Source organism: Amblyomma maculatum, chromosome 2 (assembly GCF_055883805.1).
Source record: "Amblyomma maculatum isolate TAMU_Amacu chromosome 2, ASM5588380v1, whole genome shotgun sequence".
Taxonomy (NCBI): Eukaryota; Metazoa; Arthropoda; class Arachnida; order Ixodida; family Ixodidae; genus Amblyomma; species Amblyomma maculatum.
This window is the reverse complement of record NC_139345.1, coordinates 221,976,749-221,999,525: the sequence shown is the minus strand read 5'-3', so window position 1 is coordinate 221,999,525 and position 22,777 is coordinate 221,976,749. Positions and strand designations below refer to the sequence as shown.

General features: G+C 48.1%; 1 protein-coding gene across 1 annotated transcript in view; it reads right to left on the bottom strand.

The window, feature by feature from the left end:
- Window positions 1–22,777, bottom strand: part of LOC146201335 (uncharacterized) — a 155,600-nt gene that overhangs the window by 55,629 nt on the left and 77,194 nt on the right. Inside the window, exons 2-3 of the mRNA XM_084595775.1 lie at window positions 10,018–10,178; window positions 859–1,013 (exon numbers count right to left, since the gene is read on the bottom strand). Of these exons, the coding sequence (XP_084451901.1) occupies window positions 859–1,013; window positions 10,018–10,178 (316 nt within the window). The remainder of the gene's footprint in view (window positions 1–858; window positions 1,014–10,017; window positions 10,179–22,777) is intronic.

The following is a 22,777-nucleotide window of genomic DNA, read 5'->3' as shown; positions in this document are numbered from 1 at the left end:
AAGAAAGAGGTGATGGTTTTAAGGGGGAAGTAATTCCGCTAACTATTTAAATCATTATTTGTTCTTTTCCGACAGCCACTGGCATGCGGCCTTATCATTGTGATTCTAGCGCGCGGATCGATTCAGTATTTCGTGTTTTTTCATGCTCGTTATCACGAGACGACGCTTATCACTTTATTTGTCTCGCAAGATGAACCGGGACGAATCACGAACGGGACGAATCACGAAGATTCCAGTCGCTTGTCTGTGTTTCTAGAATCTACCACGTCATGCTAGTCGCCGTTTGCGGCTTTACCTAGATCTTTGATCACCGCCTTTAAATTCAGAGCTGACAAGTTGAACTGGCGTACTTTGTTCGACTACTGCGAGTAGAATTGTTGTTATCGCCGCCACCAAATCGCTTAGTTCTTTTGCGGACGCAAGTCAGCCCAATAAAATTCTTCAGTGCACTCCCAGACTCTTCATTGGTGTCATCGGCCTTGTCATCACTGCGTGACAATATATGTGCCCAGTCAAACGTTCGCTCTAGATAGATACAAGATCGGTCGGTAAAACGCTTCATTCGCATTATGGGCAGGGAACTAGATTCGATGCGACCGGGTTTGAATGGCTGCGAGATTTCCGCCCTCATTGTGTTCAGCTCTCCTGGAGCAAAAAGGTCCCCTCAGCAACGTTATGTGCCTTCGACCGATCCATGAGTGTCAGAATCGCTTTGTGGGGCCCATTTGTCCCGTTTTCGGTCTCCTCAACATGGATTCAACAGTGTGACATTTCAAACATACCACCGAATCCCACTGATAAATTTGCCTCATGCCCAGGTGAAAGCGGTATGACCAATGGAGACCAAAGCAGACTCACTCCGCTTCATGATGGCCCATGTTGAGCGCCATCTGCCGGCCGCGCTCGCAGGCAGCCATGCGGCCGCAGTACACGCGCCGCGTCTCCTCCAGGGCGGCCTGGCGCGCGTTGTTGGTCATCTGCGTGATCATTCTGCTGACACCTTGCAGGCCCACCTGCGTCAGAGAGATTGTTATGTAACGCTAAAATTAATTTGGCATTTTTGTTTTGGAAGGCTATTTTGTGACGTTTTAGCGTAATTTCCCAAATGGGTTGGTATGTAGCATTTGACGCCCTGCACTTATATATGTGCCTTCAGGGAGGCCTTTGGATTGACATAGACTCATCATCATCAGCCTGACTATACCCACTACCTGTCCTGTATTCCTCAATGAAACTGGTATTGTGCTAGCTGCATCCACTTCACCCCTGTGAACTTCTTAACCTCGCACATAGAAAGGTCAGCGCAAAAAATGAGGACAAAGGAACACAACGAGGACGGGCGCTGACTGCCAAATATTTATTCTCAAGAAAACCAAGCGCAATATAAGCCAAAACGCAGACCATGTAACTATCGGGAGAAGGGGCGAAAAGAAAAAACAGTTAAATCATGACGTGTGTACAGCGCTTCTTTTCTTTTTTTTTTTTAAATATCGCATCAAGACACCCCTCGCGCCGATTTTTGCAGCACGCGCGCCAGATAGCAAATAGAGAGATGGGGAGCATGACATCACTGCATGACACATAAAGGATGAAACAGCTACCAACGGCGTAGCCTAGGGGTGGTGTCAGAAAGAATAAAACGAAAAACGACTAATGAGCAGGTAAATGCGACAAAAAACAGCGAAGCAAAAGCACTACCTAAAAAAAATACACCATTATACAAACTTTGGTAAGGCCAATGATAATCTAGGTGAAATAGGGGGATCAAAAGGTACTTTGACAACCCAGGCTACGGTTCTGTAAATAAGAGGGTGAACAGGCAGACATTTACAACGGTCTCAATCGAAGAAACTTATAACAGCGAAAAAAAAAGGCGGTATTTAGGTATGATCCAGGTAACGCATTTCTTTTCTGTGCGTTGAAATCGATGGAGTGCTTACGCAAGAGCTTAGCTATGAAAAAAACCTCGATACCTCCATTTTAGTTTTGTTTTTTGCCGTCACCAAGAGCCTCGTGCTCGCTAATATCGGCTCGCAGGTGTGGCCAGACTGGTTGCAGTGATCTGAAAGATTTCCTCCGCATCGGATTTTTACATTAAGGAAGTGATCTTTTTCCTCCCTGGTCCTAACATTAAAACACCGTCCTGTCCGCCCTATGTACTCACTGCCGCATGTGAGCGGTGTCCGATATACCACCGTGGTACGGCAGTTGGTGTGCCGTTCTGCATGCCTAGTAGTGCATGCCGCCTTTCTAGGTCTGGTATTCAGTGCGCATATCTTCGACAGCTTGCATGGGGCGGAAAAGAAAACCCGCACATCATATCTTTCAGCGATCTTTTTAACGTTGTGCAACACCTTGAGAAAGTAGGGAATTACTGCCACGTGGTTCTACTCTTTTTCCTTAGTTTTCTTGATCCCCCCCTTCCCCCCTCTTTTAACCTTTGTAGCATGTTCTCGCAATGATAAGAGACCAGAAAAGACGAGTAACCAGCGCGATAAAGGCATTGCACTTCGTTTACAAAGCTGAAGTGCGCCATGGGGGCACAACTCTTAGTACAGGCAGCTTGAAGCGCATTTGTCACCATAGTGCATTTTGTCAGCTATCAAAAGTAATCAGGATATTACTAGCAAAGATGGTTGTCGGCAGAAACCATGCGTCGATGCTGTTTTTTATTGCTGCTTGCTTCAGGCGACGCAACACCGCCGTTTACGTAATGTAGGCCTACTCACCTTCAGTGAAGACCACACAACTTTGAAGCGAGTTACGATATGGTTTGTGGGGTTTGACGGCCCAAAGCGACTCAGGCTATGAGAGACGCCGTAGTGGAGGACTCCGAAAATTTCGACCACCTGGGGTTGTTTAACGTACACTGACATCGCACAGCACACGGGCGCCTGGCGTTTCGCCTCCACTGAAAAGCAGCCGCCGAGACCGGGATTTGATCCCGCACACTTGGGCACAGTAGTCTACAAGCGAGTTACGAATAAATTAACAAAGTAAATACGTTGTCAGCAACTTCGCTGCTGGGCAAACGGCCACACACCCAGAAAGGGAGTTAGAATTTAGTGAAACAAATTTTATAATATGGTTCCCCTTGGTATCCTTTAAGGAAGCTTTGTTGCAGCTAAAAACACGCTTATATAATAAAATGAGAGGTGCCGCGTGTATTGACAGTCTCCGCATTAAAACAAAGCCCTTCTGGTTGGAGCTCTGCAATTTTGCCAGTATTCTCCGATAGGGCACCAACTTCGAAGGCTAACGAGGAACATAAAATGTACAGGACGCCGAAATTTGCAAAAATGAAAATGATCCTTTAATAGCGCTAAGGGACGGAATACGTTGATTGCAAGAATAACATTATCGACTGATATATACGCTAGTTGCAATCAACAGAGGTTCAAGGGCTGCGCGCTCAAAGATAACATGTGCAGATTGCACAGCTGATAAATTATGAATTCGGAAAGAAGGCACGGGCTAGCAGATTCAGGTGTATCCGTGTTGGAAAGAACGTGGCAACAGCATGGTGTCCAGGAAGAAGAAGAACGTGCGTTTATTGAAGAGTTCTGCTCATATAGCCCGCAAGCGATAACAGGCAGCCTCGCACCGCGCATGTCAGCGGCACAGACGCACCGTCATATACGTGCCTGATACATCAGGTAGTCGGATGAAAACTTGAATTTTGCGACGACCTACCAGAGTCACGGCAAGATTAAGTCGAGGCAGCTAGGCTGCTGTTAATGACAATGGCCAGTAATAACACGTACGCCTTCAGAGTGCTGTTCGTTACAATGCGTCGTGAGTACTAGCAGAATAGTTAAATAATTTCTAGCAGTTTGTTTGGAGACCTGTAACCAAGATGTAACCTCTCAGGATAAGTTCCATAAACCCTCGGCCCTCCGTCACCAGCGGCTGCGGAATAACTGACCACGGCGGCGGTCAGACCTGTGACGCGGCAGGGGTGCTAAGAATTCCTGGCTCCGCTGGACAGGCCGCCATTAGAAACTGACTATGGCAACGTTTAACGCTGGAGCCCTAGCTAGTGAAGCTAGTTTAGCTGTCCTGTTAGAGGAACTACAGGGTATGAAATGGGATGTAATAGGGCTTAGTGAGGTTAGGCGGCCGAATGAGGCATATACTGTTTTGAAGGATGGGCATGTACTGTGTTGTCGAGGTTTACCGGAGAGGCGACAACTAGGAGTAACTTTCCTTGTCAATAAGTATATAGCGCGTAATATAGAATAATTCTATACTATTAATGAGACGGTGACAGGCATCGTAATTAGGCTTAATAAGCGGTATAAACTGAAGGTTGTACAGGCCTATGACCCTACATGTAGTTATGATGACCAGGCAGTTGAAAGCGTCTACGAAGATGTACAATCGGCAATGCGAAAAGTAAAGACGCAGTATACTGTACTAATGGGGGACTTCAATGCCAAGGTAGGTAAAAAGCAGGCAAGAGACCAGGCAGTAGGTGACTATGGAATTGGCTCTAGGAATAGCAGAGGGGAGTTACTAGTTGAGTTTGCAGAGCGCAATAACTAAAGAATCATGAATACCTCCTTCAACAAACGGAAGAACTGGAAATGGACATGGAAAAGTCCTAACGGGGAGACTAAAAATGAAATTGACTTCATACTGTGTTCAACCCCCGCCATTGTGCAAGATGTAGAAGTGATCGGGAAAGTGCGATGCCGTGACCACAGGATGATGAGGTCCAGATTTAGCCTAAATCTGAAAACGGAACGCAAAAGATTAGTTAGAAAGAAACCCATCAACGAATTAGCGGTGAGGGGGAGGGCAGAGGAGTTCAGGATCTCGCTACAGAATAGATATTCAACTCTAACCGAGGATGGCGACATTACCCTAGGAGCAATGAACAATAATATCAGAGATATCATTACTGAGTGCGCGGCAGAAGTAGGCGGAATGATAGATAGAGAGAATACCGGTAAGCTGTCTAAGTAGACGAAAGATTTGATTAAGAAACGCCCGAGTATGAAAGCTTCCAATCCAACAGACCAGACAGAATTGGCCGAGATATCAAAGCTATTCAATAAGCGGAAGGTGGCCGATATAAGGAAGTACAACATGTAGAAAATTGAGCATGCTGTAGAGAACGGGCGAAGCCTTAAAGCGCTAAAGAAGAAATTGGGCATAGGCAAAAACCAGATGAATACGATAAGAGACAAGGTGGGCAACGTCATTGCGAATATGGACAAGATAGTCAAAGTAGCCGAGGAGTTCTATACAGCTCTCTACAGTAGCCAAAGTAGTCAGGACCGTAATGAGATTGGCGGTAGGGAAAAACAGTCAGACCTTCCACCTGTGACGAAGGACGAGGTCAACAAAGCATTAGAAACTATGAAGATGGGGAAATCAGCTGGAGAGGATCAGATAACTACAGATTTGTTGAAGGACGTGGGGGATATTGTGCTAGAAAAACTGGCCACCCTGTATACGCAGCGCCTGATGTCATCCACGGTACCGGAACCATGAAAGAATGGTTTAAGGACTCTAAGGACCTTAAAAATTACAGACCAATCAGCTTACTGTCTCTTACGTATAAGGTATTTACTAAGGTAATCGCTAACAGAATCAGGACAACCTTAGTGTGCAATCAAACAAATGATCAAGCAGATGTTCGGAAACGGTACTCTACTATCGATCATATCCATACCATCAATCAGGTGATAGAAAAATAGAAAACCAGCCCTTATACATAGCATTCATTGATTACGAAAAAGCATTTGACTCAGTTGAAACCTCGGCAGCAAAGCAGGCATTGCGAAATCAGGGGGTAGACGAGCCGTACGTGAAAGTGCTGATAGATATATATATATATATATATATATATAGTGGCTGCACAGCAACTATAGTTCTGGATAAAGAAAGTAACAAAATTCCCATAAAGAATGGTGTTAGGCAAGAAGAAACAATCTCCCCGGTACTATTCACAGCTTGCTTAGAGGAAGTATTCAAAGACTTGGAATGGGAGCATTTAGGGATAAGGGTAGATGGAGAATACCTCAGTAATCTGCGATTTGCTGATGACATCGCCTTGCTAAGAAACTCGGGGGATGAGCTGCAAATAAGGATTGATGACCTAGACAGGAAAAGTTGAAATATAGGCTTGAAAATCAATACGCAGAAGACTAAGGTAATGTTCAACAGCCTCGGGAAGGAACAGCAGTTTACATTAGGGAGCGAAGTACTGAAGTAGTAGGCGAATATGTCTATTTAGGACAGATAGTAACTGCAGATCCGGACCATGAAGAGAAAATAACAAGAAGAATAAGATTGGAGAGAGCGCATTTGGCAAACACTCGCAGATTATGACTAGCAGCTTACCGGTATCGCTCAAGAGGAAAGTATACAACAGTTGCATCTTACCTGTACTCATCTATTGGGCTGAAACGTGGAGGCTAACCAAGAGGGTTCTACTTATGTTGAGGACAACCTAGAGGGCTATGGAACGAAAAATGGTAGGGGTAACTTTAAGTGATAGGAAGCGTGCATAGCGGGTCAGAGAAATAACTCAAGTTACCGATATTCTAGTGGAAATTAAGAAGATATGGGCATGGGCAGGACATGTTGTGCGAAGAGAGGGTAACCGATGGTCGCTTAGGGTAACAAACTGGATTCCAAGGGAAATAAAGCATAGCAGGAGGCGGCAGAAAGTTAGGTGGGCGGATGAGGTTAGGAAGTTCGCAGGGGTCAAGTGGATGCAGCTACCCAGGTAGCACAAAGTGGGCTATGAAGGGGGGCCCCTGGTGGGTCCGATGTATGCAATGCAGGACAGCCCCGGTGGGCTCAATGTGGGTGCTGCAAGCGGGGCCGACGTAGGCCTGAAGGAAGCTGTCGACAAAGCCCCGATGGGCCCCACTATAGGGACCGATGCAGGTAGCCCTTGCTGCCCACATGTTTCCCGCATTGCCAAAAGGGCACATCCCGCCAACTCCCCACGATGGTCCTACTTTGGACAGACTCGGGCAGCCGCTCCGGATGGACATTTATATTTTTTTATTTCGGTTAGCCCCTCAGATAATGACATAGGACCCATGCGGGCTCTATGGCGCAAGCCGCACTTGGGCTCGCCCACATTATTCTCATAGGGGTCGGACGCAGGAAATTGATGGGAAGCCCTTGTCAGAGTTTTCCCAATCATTATTTATGCACATAATTAGGTAATTATTTTATACATGTCTGCCCTTTATAAACAGCCAAAATATTAAATTTTACAATAATTCTTAATATTAATCTAGCCTAAATGACTTCGTGTACATTAGGCTGTGGAGATGTGTGTTCTGAAAAGTAATTTTGTGCTGAGTGTTGCAATCTATCCACAGCAACCACGTTAGGAGCAACAGTTCGCAATCAGTATGTATCAGTATTGTTTGCGTAATCTGCATGAGTGCGAGAACTAAAGCCACGGAATATTTCTAACTGACTAAACATGGCAGCCCCAATTGGGCTGGGTGTTGTCTTTGAAGCTAAAGCCCACTTACATTTGCACGTGTCTTCAAATTCCAGACAAGGGACCGATTTTGGTATCATGCAGACCTGCTCGCCTTCCAGCCCTATTACGGCCCATGTGGGATATAAAGCAGTTTTGTGCGGACAGCCCCAATTGGACTAGCCCAAGTAGCACACATTACGTGGCCCACCTGGGGCCCGTATGGGCAAGTTGGGCTTGGGTAATCACAATAACACCCATGAGGGCCCCCTTTAGGGATCAAGCGGGCAAGCCCAAATTCGGCTTGCCCCTGCTTTTTCCATCTGGGCATCATATAGGCGCGGAAAGGGCTAACTGATTACATATTCCCACATCTGGCCCTCAAGGGTCCCGCTTGGGAAATTTTAGGGCCGATGCAAATAAAATTTGGGCTCTGTGTAGGAAAAGCCTGGGCTAATCTAATTGGGGCTTCCCACTCAAAAGCCGAATAGGTCCCGCATGGGCCGCGGCGGGGCTAAATACAGGTATGCCCGCACATTGCCTACATGGGACCCTAGAGGGGTACTTGAGGGAAGGTCAGACGAAAATGTGGAATTCATGCAGAAAATGCCTGGGCTGCCCCAAATAGGGCTGCCTACCAAAAACCTAGATAATTTCCGCATGGCCGTTAGCGGGGCAGGCAAGTACTCCTTCCCGCTTCTGCCTGCATCGGTCTCTTGCGGGGCAATTTAGGGCAGATGTGATGCAAATGTGGGCCTAAAGCAAACAGATGACGGGCTAGTCCGATTCGGACTGCCCACGCAAAAACCGAATAGGTCCCACATGGTTTGCGGCCGGGCTGAAAAGCGAGCACACCACCACGCTGCCCACACGGGTATTTCTTGGGGTACTTGCGGAAAAATGCAACGTATATTCGTAGTCCATGTGGTAAAAATAAGGTCAGCCCAATTGGGGCAGCCCATGAAGGCCGCAGTGGGCCCCAAATTGGCCGTAGGCGGGCATACCGCTCTGAAACGTCTACACCCTATCTTTAAGGCACCATTTTATTTATGTAAATCATGTTATACCGGCCACTAATTGGCTCTTCTGGAGGTTTCACATAACTGTCCTAAGCATATCCATGCAATGAATAAATACTATCTAAGTTTACTCTACAAACTACGTTAATTATGCAGTATCGACAGAAAATATGCAACAGTAACTGTTCCGCTTTACGAGTATGTACTGAACGACCTCCAAATGTTTCCTACGGCATTACTATTCTGCACGCAGCACCGAAATAAATATTCAGACCAACATGTTGGGGTGATGTGGGCCAGCCCACATTATTGTAGCGTTGGGATAAATTTCTCTCATGTTACTGAGTGTAACATACATAGCAAAAAAATAGTGCTTAATGTTTCACACTTCATTATTGGAACTTGGGCAGCCCTGAAAATGCCCGATTCAACCCATGAGGGCAGCACATGGGTCAGCCCCAAATTGACTGGCTTTCGCAAATCCCGCGCCTGCACAATTCAGGTATCGGAGGGATTAATCGACCTATAAATTAAAACCTTGATCAATGGATGTCACTGCCTGCACAAACGTGGGACCCATTAATGGTTCTGGTGTGCTGCCCACATTCGTCTACCTGGGCTGAATGCGGGCAGCCCTATTTGGGCTGAATGCGGGCAGCCCCATTTGGGCTGCCCACGCTGATACAGTTTGGGACCGATCGCCGCGAAATTGGGCAGCCCACGCGGGGCCCCTCGGGGTAGGTGCTTGCAAATCCCGCGTGGGGCCCGTATGGGCTGCCCTCACGGGCCCAACGCGGGGCCCCACGTCATAGCCCACTTTGTGCTACTTGGGAGGTGTTGTTTTTGAACCTAAAGCCCACCTGCGATTGCACGTGCCTTCAAATTTCCCACAAGGGATCAATTTTGGTACCATGCGGGCATGCCCGCCTTCCAGCTCCATTACAGCCTATGCGGGACCTAAAGCGGTTTAGCAAAGGCTGCCTCATTTGGGCTTCATGAGGGCTTGCCCAAATTGAGCTCGTATTCATATTTCACTTGCCCTCAAGTAACCTACAAGGGGCCGATTGGGGCAGCATGTGGGCATGTCCGTTTTCTTGCCCCACTACGGCCGATGTAGGTCCCACAAATATTTTATGGGGACGGCCTCATTTCGGATCCATGTGGGCTTTCCCATAAAGAGCCCACATTTAGGTTGGATTGCCCTTAAATATCCGACAATGGACCCTTGCGGTTTGGATGCAGGAATGTGCTCTGCATTACCCGAGCAACGCCGCTATGGGACCCATGCAGGAGGAATAGGGGCAAGCCCAAATGGGGCTTGCCTACTTTTGCCCCATCGGGGACCGATGCAGGTTTTATGATGGTTGCACCAGCCCCACTTGCCTACATCACAACTACTGGGGCCCCACATTCTCGGCTACCTGGGTAGCATAGAACCGGGCTAATTGGAGAAATATGGGAGAGACGTTTGCCCTACAGTGGGTATAGTCAGGCTGATAATGATGATGATGATGAACCAAGATAGAGCGGTAGAAAACGTACTTGATTGCTGAGGGACAGCGAACTGCCGCCATCGCTGTGCGTTGGTCTGTCAGGCATCCCAGACGCTTGTAGGAGGCCCAATATAGTGGCAATACTTGCGGCCATTCCCGGCCCATCCGAAAGAGTCCGAACGTCCCTCTGCAGCACGGGGACGTCACTTCCTGCACGGGAGAGAAATTCGTCAGTAACGAAGGAAACGGGCGCGTCGCTCTTGTGATCAACACTGAGTCGTGGGACGAAAATATTCTGCGGGTGACATTCCCTAAAGCGAAATTCGAAAGCAGCTGTTTAGCTTCCGCGCACCAACCAACACCAACAGCTGCTTCGGCAGCCTCTGCTCGCGTAGCATTATGAAGCATTTCCATCGCGCATTCTTCACAAACTGTTTTATTAGATTTGCAGGCGACACTGAGTGGCATGACCGACGTATTATCTATCGCGCGTAGGCAGCCTTCATACTATAAGAATGTTTTTTATGCTGTAGCTTCACTATGAGGGGTGTGTATCACAATTACCTTCAAGGTTTAGCCAAGGACAAACATTACATTATGCTAGTGGGGAACCAGGAAAAGGTCATGTGCACAACCACTGTGGGAGACTTGCCGTGGGGCCGCTGTCGCCGTGACGTCACGCCGCCAGCCATATATGAAACGGGGCAGCGGAGTCGAGCATTAGAGGCAGCTACGGCTCCCGCATGAAAGAGCATGGCCTCCGAGATCACTTGCGCGCAGAAACATGGGCATGGGGGTGATCTCAGAGGCCATGCAAGGAGTCAAGTGGTCACCATATGGACGCTGTAGGCCGTGACGTCATGCCTCCAGCCGTGAATGAAACAGGGAGCGATGACGCTTTGCAGTCAGAGCCATACAGTCATGCGATGAACAAGTGAGCAACCGCATGATAGAGGCGATGGTTAGCCGCTTCTAATTATCCGGCAGAAGCCGCCACGATATTCTGCGGAAAAGGCTTTAGGAGGCAAAGAGAGCAGCCGAAACATCGCACGAACAAGAGGAGCGCCTCGCGAAATGACGCAGCTATAGGCGGGATCGCCGAACGTTGGAGGCTGCTGCGGTTGCCTACTCTACTTCCCAGAGAACGTCCGAAGGTCCAAAGAAGCAACAATAGTTACACAAGTCGAGAAACAAAGATTTCCCAGCCACGTGAAGCTATCGCTTCTCACCAGGTTTAATCGAAGCTAAAACAGAGCTAATTTTTTCATAAAGCGAGAGAAACGCGACGGGAGCCGGATAGGGAGAACCATCTAGGGCTTTTTTTATGGCGGCCATAACCGGCTTCATTGAGGCCCGCACTGTGCTGGCGGACTGCCTGATGACGACAAAATTTTTTTCCGGCTTAAACGTGGCTTGATCCTAGCGATAGAACGAAGGCTGTGAGTGCGGCAGCCCTCTTATATAATAACGATGGCCAAGGTCAATTTAAGGTCAATTTGAGGCTTCGGCGACCTTGACTTCACCGAACGTAGAGCAACTTTCGCTTGAAACCACTTCAAGCGCGAAAGTAAAATATTTGATGTCTAGCAATTTTTTTTATTATTACCAAGTTTTGCACTCCAAGAAATTTGCAGGGCTGTCAAATGACCAGGTAATTTTTGCCGAAGTTAAAGGTAATTATTTCAGGTTGCTCAATATAGAGCCCCAAAATTCATTAAGAAGTTCGGGCTGATCGAGCGCCAAATCTGTTACAGCTGGCAGTGAATGACCTAAGAAGTATCCGATTGCAGCAAGGTGCGAAATGCTCTTTTACCAAACTACGTTGCATTGAAAGCAAGCAACATTGAACACGCTGGAGGCGCAGTTGTAAAATTGAGCGCCACGCCGGCTTTCGTGTTGACTCCTCGGTGGAGGTGAATTTTAATTTCCAAAGGCTTGTGGAAACTCTGAGCAAAATGGGCCAAATTAAAAAAGATACGGACAGACGTGTAGGGGACGAGTGCTCTTGTATTTCTCACGGGATCGAGGTGAGTGGGCAAGACGGCAGCATGTCAGCAACAATGCTTACCAGGCATATGTTTTTTCTTGAGCAGTTTTTCGGCGCCTTCATTATCGGAAACACTCCCCTATCATATGCTAAATATACTGCACGCCGACGTGGAAGTTCTTCAAGACGGCAAGGAATCTACCGACCCGGAAGCCTGTGATGTCACTGATTTCCAGACACCGACTCATTCCATCATCAACCGTTGCCACTCCTCCTTCCATGTGACGTCACATTGCCTGGACTATTTAAAGCCTGAGATGAGGGACTGGTCCTTCAGTGGGCAGGACAGCAGCAGGTCTCCAACCATGCTTACCGCAGGTTAGTCATTTAGCCAATACAAAGTGTTGTCCAAGTAACGACGTGTGTCTTGTGCTGCTGTCTTGCCCCGACAGATCTAAAAGTGTGTTTTTTAGTTGTCTGCGCTTTTTCTGTTGACCTTGTTCAATGCGGCAATATAGAGCAAAATCCAGGGCCTAACAATGCGGGTTAAAATGATGAAAACTCAGACAATAATTCAACCACTGCTGCAGTGACCAATCATAACCTCCTCCTCAGGGTTCTAGACAGTCAGAACGAAATCATTCGCCGTATGAACAAATTCTCTGTAACACAGGCTTCTCTGACAGATGCGTTAGTACAATGCAGGGAAAGACGATTTTTTCCGGCTTATCGGCTTCTCAAGAGAAAGTCATGGTCGTGGAAACTCTGATTCGAGCAATTGAAAAGAATGTTGTTATCAATGCAGGTAAAATTAAAGAAATTGGAAACCGTAGCCGTCGAAACAATATTGTCAGGCATGCGCAAAGAAGAGGAGAAGGAAGTGAAAAAAGAGTCTGCTCCTCTCACTATTGGAAATGTCTACTTCCCAACAGGTGTCCGTACAACAGATGGTTTAAATGATATTTTGAGTTCAACCAACGGACTGATTATTGCTGGCGATTTTAATTCACATTCTAAAACAGCGCAAAAGAACAGGGACGAGAGAACGAAACGTACAACACGAGCGCTCGTGTTGTACGGTTCGTTCTCTCGTCCCTGTTCTTTTGCGCTGTTTTAGAATGTATACATACCAACTCGCCCAGGCTTCTATTTTGGCATTTTAATTCACACCATGTTATTTGGGGTTACCGTTCAGATATATGGGGGCAACGACTTTGGAACTGGATGTCTGTAAATGATGTGCATTGCTGTAATAGTCCAGGCATAACCTACGTGCGAGCAGCTTCTAGGTCAGTAATTGATTTAAAGTTAGCAGCAAATGGATTAAGGGTCTCATCATGGGCTACGGTGGATTGTGGTACATCTAGCGACCACTTTCCAGTTAAGTTTAATATAGAATCTACTCCCCTTAGAGTAACTACTTGTGAACAAACATTTGTCAACCATAAACTCTTTAAAAAGTTTGTGAACTCCTCTTTTTCCTCCATAGCATCATCTCAGCATTCTGAACGTGCTCAACAAGCACTCTCTTCTCTGCTAGATGCCACTGAGCGTTCAGTGTTCACTGTGAAATCGTCTGTCCCTAACAAAATGTTATGCCGATGGTGGAACGAAGAATGTGAGAAAGCATTCCGTCGTAGAAAAGCTGCGTGGAAGAGCCTTTCCCATAATCAGTGTCCCCAAAATTGGATAGATTACAAATTTTATGCGGCTGCATTTAAAAAAAAACTATTCGTATAGCAAAGGATAAGTAAAATGCTAATATGAATATTTTTCTCTCTAATCCAATCATTCGGAAGGCATTGTATAGGTTCATGGAACGCAACCAAAGTTCTTCTCCACCACATGTAACCGAGTCAGAGGTGTTATCACCCAATGAAGCAAAAGAGAAACTTGAACCATTGCGAACGGTCTTGCTATTCGCTTTCAAGCGCAAACGGTGGCTCCGTTACATCGACCTACGCCACGTGCTGATTTCGTTGCAGTTGAGCCACCGGAATTGCATTGTATAGCGGCTGCTCTGAAACCTGCAGCTCCTGGGTGTGACGGTATTACAGTGGCTATGCTGAAAGCTTTAGTGCAAGACCACAGCTCGGAAGTGTTGAATATTGTCAATTTTTCTCTGGAAAATGCTTGATTACCTCAAGACTGGAAAGTTGCAAAAATTATACTAAGCCTCAAAGATCCGAAAAAAGGCTTTGATTAGGATAATATTCGGCCAATTTCTCTAACTTCAAATCTAGTGAAACTTATTGAACGCATAGTTCACCGGCGCTTCACAAACCATGTGATGACCCTGAATGCATTTAATGAGGCACAAATTGGGTTTCGTCAAGGGTGCTCCATTTGAACGGCTCATACAGATTTGGAGAGTAGAATTAGGTTAGCAATGAAGAAGACAGAAGTGTCTTCATTGGACACTTTGGATATCGCCAAAGCATATGACAGTGTAGAACACTCTATTCTGTTGAATAAGATAAACGAAATTAGGTAATCTTTTTACATGTTTGCATGGTTAAAATAATTCTTAAGCAATAGAAACTTTTTCTGCATGAGAGGTTCCACAACTTCTGAAACATATTACCAAACTAGAGGCGTGCCTCAGGGATCGGTGCTGTCTCCATTGCTATTTAATATATTAATGAGCAATATTCCTGTTCATCCAAATATAAAAGTGTACGTGTATGCGGATGATATTGCCTTTTTCTCTTCTGCACGAGATGTTCATTCCTTATATCGGCTATTGCAAGCCTACTTGAATGCCCTTGAAGTTTGGCTCATTAAAGTAAAATTAATTCTCAACGTGAAGAAATCCTCGGTACTCGTTTTCCCACTGGCACACCCTCTTTATATCTCCCTTGCGTATTGCGGTTCACAAATCCCACAGGTTGAATCCTTCAAATACTTCGGTGTGTAAAACAGGTATTCGGCTCTGATATGTGCAGCGCCTGATGCTCCGAAGAGAACGACAACCATGTTCAACGCGCGTGACGGTCAGGAAAGAAAACGACAACGAAGCTCTCTCTCCGAGGCTCGGGCGTGCGCTTACAGAAGTGCAACGACTGATCGCAGAACGCTCCATTGACTGTTGACGGCGTAGCGCCCTGTTCAAGGATTCCTATTACAAGTGGTGGAGGTGACAGCAATCCCCTCAACATGGAGCTTCGCAGCCGAGCGTTGCCTACCACTTCCGTGATGCCTGAGACCGCCAACCAACCGCCAAACCCATCGCCTGTCATCTGTCCCGGTGCAGCGCGTCAGCGCGACCCAGCCATCTTCAGCGGCACCGATGACACGGATGTTGAAGACTGGTTGGCGTCGTATGAACGCGTAAGTGTGTACAACAAGTGGGACGACAACGTGAAGCTCACAAACATTTTTTATTTGAGCGACGTGGCCAATCTATGGTTTCGCAACCATGAGAGTGACATCCCTACCTGGGCGGCTCTCAAGACCAGCCTGACCGAAGTTTTTGACGGTCCCGCTATACGTAAGTTTCGCGCCGAGCAACGCTTGCAAAGTCGGGCACAACAAACGGGCGAGAACTTCACCAGTTTCATAGAAGATGTCGTCGACCTCTGCAAGCGCGTCAACCCTACCGTGAGGCCGAGAAGATCGGACACATTATGCAAGGCATTGACGATGGTGCCCTGGATCAGCAGTCGCTAATTCAGCAGATTCAACAGTTTGTTCGTGAGGAAGTCGCACGCCAGCTTTCTTTGTCTACCTGCCCCCAGCACCTGCGCCTGCACCGCCGCTCAATCCCACCCTTCAGCGTGTTATACAAGAGCAAGTCGCTGAGGTTCTGCCTTCACCTCCTCAGCAGCCCCTAGTGGCGGCTCCTCTCACGTACGCTGATGTTTTGGTGCGGCCACTACCCCCTGTCGCCCCTGTATATAGCCGGCCTCCCCTTCTATACGAGCCTCAGGGAAATCAGCAACCTCAGCAGCCTACAATCCCCCCTTATCGTCCGGTTCTCCGCCGTCGATTACAGCCACAGCATTCCAACCCCTGGCGCACACAAGACAACCGACCCATGTGCTACGCCTGTGGAGTCGCCGGCCATGTGGCTCGTTTGTGCCGCAATCGTGGCCATCGTCCCTAAGACTATACACGTGAGCCGATGTAGAATTTTACTCCGTCCCCCTCGCCCGTGTTCCCTGAGCCTCCTCCGCAGTCATCTTCAAGTTACGATCGCCGATCCCACCGCTCGCCTTCACCTGGCCGTCGTTCCCGTTCACCGATGCTCCGCCGCCGATCAGCCGTTCACCCGGAAAACTAACGGCTGCAGTTCCGGAGGCAAGAACTGCGCCATCAGGGACTAACACAAGACCTGTTTTAGTACCAGCGAACATTATTACCGTATTCATTGAGGGAGTTCCTGTCGAAGCACTTGTCGACACTGACGCAGCCGTATCAGTTTTTAATTACACCCTCTGTCGCAAACTCAAAAAGGTAATGACGCCGCTTCCTGCCGTTTCTCTTCGCACCGCCAGCGCTCAGGACATTCGACCATTAGCCGCCTGCACCGCCCGCCTTGTCATCGACGACGTTCAATACACAATATAATTCCTCGTCCTCGCCCGCTCATCACACGACGTCATCCTTGGTTGGGACTTCCTCTCCAATCATAACGCCATAATAGACTGCGCCCGTGCTCAACTTGAGTTATCACCCCTCAGTGCCACTTCTTTCGACGCATCCGCTGCTGCTGCCGCTACCGTGCACGTCGCAGAGGACACCGACGTTCCGCCTTTCTCCTCAGTGCTTGTGCCTCTTTATTGTGCTGCTCTTTCCGACGCGACTGTTATCTACACACCCTCGTTACGATGCGCTGACCAAAAATCGGTGTTGCTGCCCCCTGCTCTGCTAACAATTTTTCGCAGCTCAAGTGCTATTTTTGTTTGTAACCCGTGCCCCTGCCCAACTACTTTGCTCCGTTTCCAGTCACTGGGTAGCGTTGCTTTGCTCGATTCCACTCCCACCTATCCCTTCGTCGATAACACTGCCGGCCTTCACATCAGCGCCATAACGTCTCTTCCTGTCGCCACTCTCCCTCGAAGTTTTCCACCGGTCCATCGACGCCGGCCTGACGCCCTTACAACGAGCCCAGCTTGTCGCCATCCTACAACGTTTCGCGGCTTCGTTCGACTCCCAGCAACCTTCGTTGGGGCGCACAACTGCCGTTGCTCACCGCATTGATACCGGCACGCATGCCCCTTTGCGCCAGCATCCGTACCGTGTTTCAGCCGCCGAGCGCCGCATTATTGACGAACAGGTGACTGACATGCTCCAGCGCAACGTGATCCAACCGTCGCACAGCCCTTGGGCGTCTCCGGTCTTCCTGATCAAGAAGAAAGACGGCTCCATCCGATTCTGTATACACTATCGCCGACTGAACAAGATTACGCGCAAGGACGTTTATCCTCTCCCTCGTATCGACGACGCCCTTGACTGCCTGCAGGGAGCTGAGTTCTTTTCTTCAATAGACCTGCGTTCCGGCTATTGGCAGGTGCCGATGGCAGAGGCCGATCGCCCAAAAACCGATTTCGTCACACCCGATGGGCTCTATGAGTCTAATGTCATGCCATTCGGACTATGCAATGCCCCTGCCACATTCGAACGCATGATGGACAACCTACTCAGAGGGCTCAAATGGCACACTTGCCTTTGTTACCTGGACGACGTTGTCATCTTTTCCCCAGATTTTCCATCTCACCTCCAGTGCCTTGAGACAGTTCTGCGATGCCTGACCGACGCTGGCCTCCAATTAAATTTAAAGAAGTGCCGTTTCGGAGCACGACAGCTAACCATTCTCGGGCATGTCGTCTCCAAGGATGGCGTTCTTCCCGATCCGGCAAAACTGCGGGCTGTGGCAGAACTTCCAAAGCCAACTAATGTGAAAGAACTCCACAGCTTCGTCGGCCTCTGCTCGTACTTCCGCCGCTTCGTTCGCAATTTCGCCACAATCATCAACCCTCTCACCACGCTTCTGTCCAGCCACGATCTTTCAGCCTGGTCTCCACACTGTGATGATGCCTTCGCGACACTACGCCATCTTCTGACGACTCCGCCAATCCTACGTCATTTCGACCCTTCTTCTGCCACGGAAATCCACACTGATACCAGCGGCGTCGGCCTCGGCGCAATACTTGCTCAGCGGAAGTCTGGCTTTGATGAGTACGTTGTCGCTTACGCCAGTCGGACCCTAACAAAAGCTGAAGCAAACTATTCCGTCACCGAGAAAGAGTATCTCGCTATCATCTGGGCAATAGCAAAATTTCGCCCCTACTTGTATGGCCGTTCTTTTGATGTCGTCACCGATCATCACTCTCTCTGCTGGCTGTCTTCTGTGAAAGATCCTTCTAGTCGACTGGCCCGTTGGGCTCTGAGGCTCCAAGAATACGACATTAACGTCCTCTATCACTCTGGCCGTAAACATGCCGATGCTGATGCTCTCTCACGTTCTCCATTGCCGTCCGAAGCCACTCCTGCTATATCCGTTCTACATACAACCGACATGCCCACCAATATGACTTCCGAGCAAGGCAAAGACGCATGGATCGCTTCAATCCTGGATGTTTTATCTGGCCGTGCTTCACGACCTCCTTGCCGCGCTCTCCGTCGCCAGTCTCACCATTTCGCCATCAGAGATGAGCTCCTCTACCGTAAGAATTACCTTCCGGATGGTAGAAAGTGGCTGCTTGTAATTCCGACCCATCTGCGCTCTGTGATTTGCTCCCATTACCACGACAATCCCCAGCGTGCCCACGCAGGCTTATTGAAAACCTTCACTCGCCTGCGACAGCGGTACTACTGGCGTGGGATGTACCGTTATGTTCGTCGGTTCGTCCAGTCCTGCCAAGAGTGTCAGCGCCGAAAACACCCACCTCGCCAGCCCGCCGCTCCTCTGCAGCCGCTGACCTGCCCAGCTCAGCCCTTCGAGCGCGTTGGAATCGACCTGTACGGCCCGCTTCTAGCACATCAACAGGCAATCGCTGGATCATCGTTGCAATTGATCATCTCACACGCTATGCCGAAACGGCGTCTTTGCCATCTGCTACAGCCCAAGACATTGCCTCCTTCATCCTCCATCACATCATTCTTCGCCACGGGTCTCCCAAAGAATTGCTGAGTGACATTGCTGAGTGATGCCTTCCTTTCTGAAGTTGTCGAAGCTGTTCTTAGAGAATGCAAAATCGTTCATCGCGCCACCTCCGCGTACCATCCGCAAACAAATGGAATGGTTGAGCGTTTTAACCGCACCATGGGCGACATGCTGGCAATGTATGTCGCTTCCGACCACTCCAACTGGGACCGCGTTCTTCCATTCGTCACATTGGCTTATAACTCTGCCACTCAAGCAACCACAGGATTCTCGCCATACTTCCTTCTGTATGGTCGTGAGCCCTCTTGCGCCATGGACACCATTCTCCCTTACCGACCGGATTCTTCCGAATTCACGACTGTTTCACAAGCTGCAACTTATGCTGAAGAATTCCGCCAGCTTGCCAGGTCCTTCACTTCTCACTCTCAGCAACAGCAGAAAACCACACGAGATCAAACTGCACTTCTTCCTACTTATCGTACAGACTCTTTGGTCTGGCTATGGGTGCCTTCCTCCAGTCCCGGCCTTTCATCCAAACTTCTGAGCAAGTATCAGGGCCCCTACCGTATTGTCAAGCAAACATCCCCCGTCAACTACCTCATCGAACCCCTTACGCCATCCACTGACCATCGTCGCCGCAATCGTGAAATAGTACACAGTAACCGCCTGAAGCCTTACTACGACCCTGCCATCGTCACATCGCCATAATCCGCCAGGATGGCGTCTTTTCGCCCGGGGGAAGTTGTAAAACAGGTATTCGGCTCTGATATGTTCAGCGCCTGATGCTCCGAAGAGAACGACAACCATGTTCAACGCGCGTGGCGGTCAGGAAAGAAAACGACAACGAAGCTCTCTCTCCGATGCTCGATCGTGGGCTTACAGAAGTGCAACGACTGATCGCAGAAAGCTCCATTGACTGTTGACGGCGTAGTGCCCTGTTCAAGGACTCCTATTACAGGTGTATTATACCACTGCCAATTAGACTGGTGGCCTCATATCAAAAGTAATTGCCTGAAAGGTGAGCGAGCCCTTGGTCGCCTGATTCGAATTAGCCATAAGAAATTCGGTATGCGTAGAGATACTCTTGATTCTCTATAAAACTTATTTGAGACCAATTCTGGAGTTCGGCTGTGTTCTTTTCTCGGGCAGTCCTAAATACAAACTACGACCTTTGTTGCTACTGGAGAGGCGCGCTTTACGACTATGTTTGGGGTTGCCAAGAACAGTTTCAAATGCAGTCCTCAATTTAGAGGCCCGTGTACGCGACGTGAACTCTCGATTTGAGCTGCTCACTGTGCGAACCTTTTTACGAGCTCTGGAATCTCTGTCTGGAGTGGCTTCTCCCATTTTTATTACACACCAATGTCAGTTTCTAGATTATCATTGGCCGCAATATAAGCAACCACAATTTCTATTTACTCAGTCCTTGCTGTCCAAAATTGCAGTTTCGCTTATGTCAGTAAGACGTGTTGGCAATGTTCAAGCTACTTCCACACTGTGCTTTGACCAGTCGTTGCCATCTAATGCAAAACACTTGACTACCACGGTAATAAAGGGACACCTTGAAGATTATCTATTACAGTATCCACGACACGTAGCTATTTTCACAGATGCCTCACAACGAAATGAAAAAGCAGCAATAGGAATTTACTCCCAAGCACTTGATTGGAGTTTTTCTGTACGGATCCCTGATTACACACCAATATTTACTGCTGAATTGCTTGCAATTGGTTTGGCCCTTCAAAAAGTTCCCGGTAATGTTACTCACGTAATCATACTCTCTGACTGCCTGTCAGTCTTAGCAGTATTAGAAAGCTCGAAAATGTGTGTTTTGAAACAAACCCTAATGTTTTTCCTTCCGATACATTTACAGGAAGTACGTTTTCAGTGGGTTCCGAGACACTGCGGCATCGCTTCTAATACAATGGCGGATTATTTAGCAAATTCAGCTCTCAGTGGGCCTGTTGCCGATGTTGTACCCAATATTATCTAGCTAAATATATCCCGTTTTGAACGATTTCAAACGTTAAACTCCTTGAGCCATGAGCCACTCCTTGCGACTACGGATTTTAACCATTTAAATTTCCATTGGAATGTCCGATGTTGTACCTCGAGGCAATGTGAGGTTTCCATGACGCTCATGCGTTGTAGAATTCCTTCCCTCATTCTTTATTTATGTCGCTCTGGATTCACGCCGTCGAATCATTGTGCGTCATGTAATTACGTGGAAACAATTGAACATTACATCCTCTCCTGCCACAGGTATGCTACTCAGAGAAAAAATTATCTAGAAATACCTCTTACTCACCTAGGATTGCCATTCACAGTTCCTGTCCTCCTCTCCTTTCGTGCAACCGTCAAAGGGTATGCCCTAAAACCGGTGTGTGACTTACTTCATAATTATAATATTGCTACTGGAAGATTTGTGAGTTAGCACTGATCTGTTGAATTGTATTTTTTCTTCTTATTATTTTTAGTAATTTACAATTTTATTCCTTTTTTTCATTGCTTTCTATTACATCGCCTCCAAATTTCAAGTTATTTCATCAACACTAGCTCCTAATTATTAGGTTATCTATATCATACAGTCAAATCGACCTTATCAAAAATATTATGTTACCTACAACGAATTCTGGCTAATCCCCCACTGTGGGTATGAGCCATTACAACGAGGGAGAAGAAGAATAGAGGAAAAAGGAGAGGAAGCTCACCATCTGTTGGTTAGCACATCAGGCTAAGGTGCAGAACCACTCTGTAAATAAACCTTAACAGTGTCGTGGAAGGTGCTGCAACGATCACCACGAATTCCTCTCTACCTCGTTCGAGCCGACGACTCGCTGGGCTTCCCCCTTTGACCGCCACAATGATCCAAAACGGCGACGCATGGCAGCATTACCGTGAGCCTTTTCTGGCAAGGCTGGCGAAGACGTGGATGAGCAAGTACAATCGCTGGGATGCCACTGTAATGCTACAAATGTTTTCTTAGACTCCACAGCCCAGACATGGTTTGAGCGTTCCAAACGAGCTGGGGTCGTTTTGAAGAAGACATCCGAAATTGTTTCGGGGATACCACCGCAAAACGGAAATGCGCTGAGCAGACTTTATTCCAGCGAGCCCAAGGGCCTGGTGAAACATGCACAATGTACATAGAAGAGGTCCTAAAACTCTGCAAAGCAGTGATTCCGAGCATGTCTGACGAAGACAGAGTTGGCCACCTCTTAAAGGGCATCGCGGTAGACGTATATAACTTTTTAATTATAAAAGAAAACGCAGATTCTCCCACTGCCGTGATCAAGCACTGTCGTACGTTCGAAACTTTCAAGCTGCGTCGCATAACACCGAAATTCGGCCGTCTGCCTAACGTGACCACTGTTGCAAGCGTGGGTTCTCACGAGCACTCACATGATCCTCCGCGTTTGGCTGACATGATTCGCCAAATCGTCCGTGATGAGCTCTTCCGCCATCAAGATGTGAACCGCAGTGCAATCCCCTGTGATAGCTGCTCCCTGCAGGCAGCTCCCATCCAGCGCTCTTCTTGGGGTTCTACCGCTCCTCCTCCCATCCGTGACCACCGAAACGACTCATATGGCCCTGCTCCCCTAGCTTGTTCCCACTACAGAGCGCCACCTCCTCCGCAACAACCCCAGCGGCTGGACTTTGCTGATCGCTTCGATCCTGTTACCGAGGACTATTATTTGGACCGTGCTCGTGAAC